Source organism: Triticum aestivum, chromosome 1B, assembly GCF_018294505.1.
Source record: "Triticum aestivum cultivar Chinese Spring chromosome 1B, IWGSC CS RefSeq v2.1, whole genome shotgun sequence".
Taxonomy (NCBI): domain Eukaryota; kingdom Viridiplantae; phylum Streptophyta; class Magnoliopsida; order Poales; family Poaceae; genus Triticum; species Triticum aestivum.
The window spans coordinates 433,084,428-433,093,323 of NC_057795.1; the positions used below are offsets into that span (position 1 = coordinate 433,084,428).

Genomic DNA, 8,896 nt, shown 5'->3' on the forward strand with positions numbered 1-8,896 from the left:
GGTCTTTAGCATCCAGTGCTAACCATGTAATTATATCATACTTAATATTAACATGCAATCAATATCTTTCCTAATATCAATATGCAATGCAATTAATATATTTCTAATATAACATGGTAATTATATTCTACCTGATATTAACGTGCAATCAATATTTTTCCTAATGTCAATATGCTCCGTTACGAAAATAATAATATCAATATGCAATGCAATTAATATATTTTCTAATATAACGTGGTAATTATATTCTACCTAATATTAACGTGCAATCAATATTTTTCCTAATATTAATATGTAATACATTTAATATCTTCTCTGATATAACGTGCATTGCACTTGCACGATTACTAGTCATACCAAGTAAGAGATCATCAGGTTCTCAAAAAAAAAGTAAGAGATCATTACTTAGCTAAGAGAAGACAAGCCCTTTTTTCTCATTTTTTTTCTCTTCCAACTAAACAATTATCCTAGGTGGCATTGTTAACATAGCACCACTGCACGCGCCCTAATTACAAAAGATGGTATGTTTGAATCGAGCCAATGATGGCACGCGAGAGGTCAGACGAGTAAAGAGTAAAATGACAACCAAACATTATGAGCCCATGATCTCATGAATGGACGGCTCAAATAAATTTTATATTGGCACCATAAACAAAGGCCATATAGGGAATTCCTCTTCCAAAGATCCTCCAAAAAAAACTTTACCGTACAAAGAGAGGGCATGTGTACTCAAGTCGGTGTAAATGGTAGCTGGTGGCATCCACCAGAGAGCAGAATTTTAAAAGCCAAAGGTTACGCGCCTAACAGCGGCCAATTAGTTAGGTTCCCATAATTGCATATGATAGGCTGATGGCAGCTGGTTCACCAAAGGAACAGAGGGCACCGTCTCTCTTCTCCCTCCCAACAGTGGTTGGTAAGCATTAGGTGGTGGGCGCACGTCACAGCATTTGGATTTTGCTCTTTGCCTTTTGGTGCCTATTTAAACCCCCACCCCTTACGGCTTACAAGAATGGAAAGAGGGAGGAAAAGAAAGGATAGCCATGACCGCCATTGAATTGGAAGCAAGAGACGAACCGATGGAGCAGCAGGACGGCCTCTCTTCTTCTTCCTCCTCCTACGCCTCCTCTTTCTACGCCATGAGGCAGTGCAGGATTTGCCATGAGGAGGAGGATGAGAGCTCCGCGGCAATGGAGTCTCCCTGTGCATGCTCCGGCTCTCTCAAGGTACATACATGGATCGTCATCTCTCCCTTGCCTAGCCCTGTGTCAGTTAACTGCTTGCATGCTAATTTCTTGGCCGATCATCCATGTTGCTGTTTCGTCGCGCTTAATCGATATGTTTTGTTCATGCATGTATGCAGTACGCGCACAGGGGATGTGTGCAGAGGTGGTGCGACGAGAAGGGGAGCACCCTCTGCGAGATTTGTCTTCAGGTTGGTTCGCCATTTTTGCACGCTCCTCGATTTCTTGTGGGAACTGTATCGCCCAGGGTCCAATTGCGGTCGCATCATTCATTTCGTCTCGTTGCTAGCTAGCCCGTCCATGAAATGTGATCTTATTAGAGGTGGCCGAAAGCTAAGGTGTGGCCTTGTGGGGGCAGGCGCCCACTAACTCTGTTTTATGATTTCATACATACATAATCCTAATCAAGTGTCCACATGCGGTACTTGATTCTGTACACGCGAAGCAATAGAAGCCTTTGAGGAGGAACAAAGTAGCTCGCTCTAGCCTTTTCGTGTAATAATCAATCAGCAGCTGGGCTGGTGCAACGTCCTCGTGTATAATAATATCCTCTGCCTCGCAGCAAGGACTTGCTGTAGTCCATTACAGCACACTCCATGTATATAAAGTGCCTTCATCTTTAGTAGGGGTAGTATTTTCATTGAGTTAATGCTTTTGTTGACAGGGTTTCGAGCCGTATAAAGTGTCCTCACCTTTGGTATTCTCATTAAGTTAATAATCCTTTTGTTGACAGGGTTTCGAGCCAGGCTACACAGTCCCTCCCAAGAAAGCTCCGGCCGTTGAGATGCTGGTTACTGTCAGGTAGGCCCCACTCCTCTTTCATTGCTATGGTAGTACAAAACGGCCGAACGGAAAAACTGTTGCATTGTCAATTCAATCTGAAGGATGAATGGATCAGATACACACTCTAGGTCTAGGATAAGGCCAGCCAATCCTAATCCCACTCCCACCAAGCCTAGCTGGCCAGTATATATATGTATATGATGCAGCGGTCTTATCTCCAGTAGCAGCACTGGTGTCATGCCCATACATATGATTAGGTACCACATTCTTTTCAGAACAGCAACTAATCATGCCAAGGCAATCAGGGTGGGTACGCTAACCACCATGGAGGAGTTGCTGATGAGATCTGTCGCCATTGATCATTTTTAAATGGCGAGCCAGCCAGGTAGACACCCACCCCCCAGGTCGACCTCATCAGCTTAATTCCATCCATTCCCAGGCCCCACGGGGCAGGTATACCCTACGATCTAGGCCGCTTAGGGACCACGGGATTCGGATCATCAATGTGTTAGTAGTAAGATCCAAGCGATGCTGCTCACTGTGTAGATAGAGAAAGAAACGAACCCAGTAGCACCAGCACCGCAAAAATGTGTCGCCGGTCGGCGACGACGTTTCCCGTACGGCCGCCCCGACACGGCGACACCCGGTAGGTGGTAAGCACCAACTGATTCTCTGTGATCCCGTGTTGATGCCCAAGACGAAAGAGAAAAGACAGCCAGAAGAATCCTGACCTGTACATGTGGGCTGTTGGCTGTTGCTTTGCGTTGGCGAGAGGGAGGGAGGTCTCCTGTCAAAGGCGTGCGTCCAAAACTCCAAATCTCACCAAACCAGCAATGTCAATGCCCATCCAGTCCAGTCCAGTCCAGCCCGGCCCACCGTTTGGCTCCAGCTAATGCGGCGCTGCCCCCACGTTGCGCCCCCGCCCGATCTTCTCTTTGCCCGCACGGCAGAGCAGAATGCAGCAACCACCAGACGGTGTACCGTCCATCAACTGAACATTGCCTGATTGACTGACGCTGTACTTGTCGATTTCTCATGCAGCGAGGATGAGGATGAGGAGGAGCTGGATGGGCACCAGGGCATGCACTATGCGCCGTCCGACGGGCCGATGGACGGCCCGGATACCGCCGGTTGCTCGTGGTGCCGGCCGTTGGCGATAACGGTACGGGCCTTGGGCTTGGCGCCAAACTGAACCATACTGTCTGTCAGGTTCATGCTTTGCTGCGTGGTGCCTGTCTGTCACCTGGGTTCTGATCTCTCTGAAACTTCTGTGCACGCAGTTCACCATCATACTGCTGGTGTGGCATTTCATCGCCGTGGTGACCATCGAGGCCGCGGAGCACTGCGCGTTCAGCCTCCTCACGGTGAGTGAGCCACATTGGTCGTCGGCGCGCTTCGATCTGAAGACAAGAGATCAGAGTGACAAACCGTAACAGATCGATGAGATGACGATGAAACTAACAGCCCAGGGGCGTCGCTTTGCAGATGTACCTTCTTCGGGCCGCGGGGATCTTGCTGCCGCTCTACGCCGTCATGAGGGTGATCCGCATGATTCAGCACGGGCGGCGCCAGTACCGGTTGCATCAGCTGCTTGAGGTCAGTCTGACTTCTTACCTGTCATTCCTAGGCACGAACATGCTGTGGTTGACTCAAGTGCTCATGTATCTTCTCTCTTCCTCTGCTTCTGCAGGAGCAAAGAAGAAGGAATGCATCCAGGCGTAACCAGGAGCAGCAGCAGCTTGTAGTTAGTATTCAATGAATACTGCACATACTGTATTGCAGGGGGCAATGTTAAACCAATTCCATCAGTTGTAAACTATTCTATATAAAATAAATATATTTATATAGTAAAGTTGAAAATTACAGTTGCTGCAGTCTAGCACAGTTCACTATGCCATGGAGGCCTCAAATGTGAATAAAGGCTCGAATACGAGTTCTTTTTTTGGTAAAAAAAAAAGAAAAATTGTCCCTGCGTACGAATTCACTTCCATGCACTATAAAAAAAATCAACTTTGATTCCTCTAAAAAAAGATCAACTTTTCCCCGGGCAACTGGAGAGAAATAACTAAGACAATCATAAAAACGGCACCACCCCTAGATTTTAAAAAGGGTATGTGTTACAAATCAAGCAGAAAAATATCCATGTACTCCATTCCCTCCACACACATGAAATCCGAGTTGAGACAATCCTCTCATCCAGGTTAGGCTTCTCCAGCAGATATATCAGAATCTGTACAAGGCTGGCAGTAGTACAACAACTGGCCTTGCAAGATTAATGTAGGAGTAATATGAAAAGGAAAAACAAGACCCCGCAATCAGTATTTTCTTTTTCTTCTCTCTTACTAATCAAATGGTCCTGGGAAGATTAATGCAGGAATAATATGAGCAGAAAACAAGATCTAGATCACTGCAGTCTTGCCTGTCAGGTTTGAATTTTAATTAAGAGTGGGGATCAGAATAAATTGAATTCACCAAACATAAGTGTGCAGCAGTACTCACGGGGGCTCAATAGTACTCCCTCCGTCCCAAAATACTTGTCGGAGAAATGGATAAAAATAGATGTATCTAAAACTAAGATATGTCTAGATACATCCATTCCTTTGACAAGTATTTCCGGACGGAGGGAGTATATATTAGCTAATGCCTCATACCAACCAAGTGCCAAGTTGGAAGCACTCACCACATGGTAGACCAAAAAGGCTAGCATGTGTTGTGGGACATATTAAGATACAAGGCCTCATGTAAATCCAGCTAATGGAACACAGCAGGTACCATGTAACAAACGGATAAGAAGATGTGATAAATAATTGTTACATGATGCATGAGTAAAGAAAATGTCTACATGCAAGAAATATATGTAATCTGCACCATAGCATTTAGTAGAGAAGAGAAAGATGCAGATCTAGCGCCGAAAGGACCAACATTGGGATGTTATAAACCACAAGGAGCTAAATCTCAGATCACTAGGTCAGCAGACTGCCAGACTGTAGTAGTATCAAAAGAATGTCATCTCCATATAAGATAGCAGACGGTCATCCACTTTCCAAGCTGTAGATAGCTGCAAAATTCCATCATTTAGGTAAAAGCCAATGGAGCAATCAATATCTTTGACAACCGTTTTCCTGATTTTAAGCATTTGGCAATCATGAATTGGTCCTATTTGCAATAGTCTAAGAACAGAAACAACAAAGAATCAGATAACTGGTCTACTGACAGAAACATGCCTAAAGGATATCATACAAGGAGCTATACGGCAATTCACAAAATCATATAGATAACTATCTTGCTTAACAAAATGTGCTACACGACTTACATATATCTCAGACTAATTAAGTAACCAATGATGAAGAAAAATTCAGAAGTTGAAACTTCAAAGAGCAACAAGCTTCAAGTGTTTTCAAGAATGATCAAAAAGGGTATCATCTATAATTCTGCAGTCAATAGACTGTATAATTTGACAATTCTTTGGCTGTGTACGCCACAAGCGCATGCCTTAACCTGAAAGGCCGATACACTATTGCTTGACGTGTAAGAATGCTTCTGCTGGATCATGAATAATCTTGACAATTAATAGTGAAGGTTGGTGAACGGACTATTGAACCTAACTGAAATTCTTGATAACATGTAATGTGAAACAGTTCCTGTCAGAAAGACCATAGGTTTGTCGGGGTGCTTTACTTTGCAAAAAGCACTTCGATAGAAATTTAAGACAAGAGATAGTAATACAGAAAACTAGACGAAATCGTACTCACAGGAGTGATACTGGGACTCAAATCACTGTATTAGAGTGGACTCAATAAATATGAGCAGTGTATGGACCATGTGGCAATAATTTTTGTCACAGTGGCTCATATTTCGCTACAAGATAGCATCAACAAAGAATTTCCGCTAAACACCATGATGACACCTTAAGTATGCATTATTTCTAACTTTCTACAAGGCTACAAGCATGCATATGTATCCATCAAGCTACATATAATTTGGTTATATATTTCTCTGCGGAATATGCAGTGAACGTGCACCCAAAACAACAGTCAACTTGTTTGATGATTTTTGTTAACTTCAAACTCAAAAGGGTGTAAATTGCTAGGTGACATCAAGCAGGTGCATGTAGCCCTTAAATTCCAGCTAGTTCCAATGTCTAAGCCTACATATCAGCATCACATTGTTAAGGAGTATCGGTATCGATCTAGGGGTCCGTATTAGTCTAAATACTAATACTGCTTAACAAGCACAACCATAAGCATCTAAGATCATTAAATTGGAATATGTGGTTGAGCCACTGGAAGATAGAAAGATATGATTGATCCAATGGAAGGTGCATACTAGGCCACTACGGTACCTACAGAACAATTGCAGAGGCACTAGTAAATGATGCTTTGATGTGCAGCTCACCTGAGTTTCACAGAAACCAGAACTTAATCATGACTTGGTGCATATTTTGGGTCTAACAAACAGGAGACATAATCTTCAATAAAGTATTACTATACAACATCAGAGAAACTATAGCACCTCTTTCATAAATAGCAGGAGCACATTCTAAAAATTCCAAACACCATTACAAACATCTTAATCTTACAATGTCCTGCTCCTAGTCTGGTTAGGGACAGTTTGCTTGACCCGACTTCTCATTCTCTCTCCCCACTGATGGAACACATTAGATTCATCAAATTTCCCTGTAAACTTCACCTTCTGAGCTAATTCAAACAATATGTCTGGCTTCCCAGCTTTGGAGAAGTCTGCAGCAAATTTGTTGTAGTCTATTTGTGGAGCCTTCATCCCTTTCTGGATCATCTCTTCGATAAATTTACATGCTTCCTCAGGTCTGCCGTGTCGTATGTGACCATTAATAAACACAGTGTATGAGTTCACATCAGGACAAATCCCCTTCCGATGCATCTCATCCCACACTGCGCAGCCCATTGCATAGTTCCTCCCGCCAAGGAAATACGACTTCATCATCATGTTGTATGTATGGATTGTGGGTTCAAGCCCCTTATTTATCATCTTTTTGTATATCCTTACTGCATCATCTGGCATATTCCTATTAGTGAGCAGCTTAATCAGCGCATTGTACGTCCAGCCATCAGGGGGGCAACCCTCCTGTGCCATTTCCTCCAACGTTGCAGTCACTCTATCCATTCGCTTTGCATTGCCATATCCCACAAGCAAGCACGTATAGGTAGCAACATCTGGCTGGCACCCATCCTCCTGCATCTCCTCAAAGCACCGCATTGCCATGTCCATCTTTCCCTGCTTACAATGGTCTCGAATCAACATTGTGTAAGTCCACACATTTGGGGGAGGCCCCTTTGCCTTCATCAGCTCGAACATCTTCACAGCCTCAGGCCGCCTCTGCCCACGAAGCAACCCCTCAATCATTGTGTTGTGCACAACAACGTCTGGCTTCATCCCCTTCTCCAGCATCTCATTCCAAATCCGCCCAGCCTCCACCAGGTTCCTTCCATTGCACCATGCCAGCAACATGGCTGTGTATGAGCGCAGGTCCGGAGTGTACCGGTCATGCATTCTGCTGAACAACTGGGCTGCCTCCTTCCCCAGCCCTTCATGGGCCAAAGCGAATAGCAAGCAATTGAAGGACTCAACCCCATCATCAAAGCCGTGCACCCTCATCATCTCGAATACACCAACTGCATTCTTGATCTCGCCAGCGGCGGCAAACGACTTGATGGAAATCTTGAAGGCGTCCATGCAAAGGGCGCCTGCCTTCCCCATTTCATGGACTAGTGCAACCATCGTCTCGAACTGCCTCGCCTTGCCAAGAATGTGCAGCATCTTGCAGTAGGTGACGGGGGTGTGTGCGAACCCCCCAGATGCGGCGGCCCACTGGAAGAAGCGGCGTGATGGCTTGTGTGCGTGCTTGAAGCGGTCGAGGACAGCAATCACGAGCGCCTCGGAGAGCGGCAGCGACAGCGCGGAGAGCGCTGCTTCCAGGTTCGCGTCGGCGCCTGCGGTGATGACGTCCGCGATGGCAGCGCACAAGCGGCCCACGTGCTCCGGGTGGCTCGACGGCACCTGAGGCGGCGAGCCCCCCTCGTCGTCGTCTTCAGAGGCGGAGGACGTGGAGGTCGAGAGGCATCTTGACCCAGCGAGTCGGAACGGAGCGTCGGCCCCCCACGCCAGCGACGCAGCGGGGAGGGAACGGGATCTCGCTGAAAGTAGAGGTAGCGCGCGGCTGGGAAGCAGGCCCGCGCCCGCACCCTCGCCCCGGAGGTTGATTGCGCCGGAGGTCAGATGTGGCGCGGGCAGCGGTGGGGGGAGACGAGGTGGCCGACAGGGGAGTGGCAATACAGGCGGAAGTGGACCGTGAGGACGATAGATGTGGCGATGAGGGCGAGGATGAGGAGCACCAGGCAAGGGCACAGTAGCACCGTCGCTGCGGAGGGCTCCCGCGGCGGCGAGAAGGGCCGCGCCGGCGATTTTGAGGTCTCCATGGACGGCGGCGGCGAGGCAAGCGGAGGTTGCGGGTTTGGGCTTAACGGCCATGGAATAATGTTGGGTTAGCGGCACTGCGTGGTAGTATGGTTTTGTTGCCATCTCCACTGGGCTGGGTCCGTTAAAAACCATTCTGCGTCTTAAAAGAGTTGGCCCATTTTGGTGTATGGTGGTAGTTTTTTTTTAGTCAAATACGGCTCTTCGTTGAGTAAATAGCATCAGTCATAGAAGTTTTCTAAAAAAAACCTAGGTCATTGCCCGTGCATATACATCTAGTGTTTAAACACCAATGATATCCTTTAAGATGCTTATTATGCACATGAGACACCATAGCCAACTTCTTTTAACCATTATAAACCACTTTCATTTTTCTTTTTCTTCACCCGTCATCTTCGCCTTCTCAATAAATAACAAAC

General features: G+C 46.2%; 2 protein-coding genes across 2 annotated transcripts; one reads left to right on the top strand and one right to left on the bottom strand.

Annotated features, from left to right (window-relative positions):
* The first annotated feature begins 895 nt into the window (after nt 1–895).
* On the top strand, nt 896–3,892 carry LOC123129190 (uncharacterized). Its single transcript, XM_044549432.1, has 7 exons — nt 896–1,223; nt 1,361–1,432; nt 1,975–2,042; nt 3,066–3,186; nt 3,305–3,388; nt 3,510–3,620; nt 3,715–3,892. The coding sequence occupies exons 1-7, from the start codon at nt 1,041–1,043 to the stop codon at nt 3,781–3,783; spliced, it is 708 nt and encodes a 235-aa protein (XP_044405367.1). The 5' UTR covers nt 896–1,040; the 3' UTR covers nt 3,784–3,892.
* A 2,626-nt stretch (nt 3,893–6,518) lies between these two features.
* On the bottom strand, nt 6,519–8,580 carry LOC123129200 (pentatricopeptide repeat-containing protein At3g62470, mitochondrial-like). The gene has a single exon (XM_044549444.1). It carries the CDS (start codon nt 8,529–8,531, stop codon nt 6,600–6,602), a length of 1,932 nt encoding a protein of 643 aa, XP_044405379.1. The 5' UTR covers nt 8,532–8,580; the 3' UTR covers nt 6,519–6,599.
* Nucleotides 8,581–8,896: the final 316 nt, after the last annotated feature.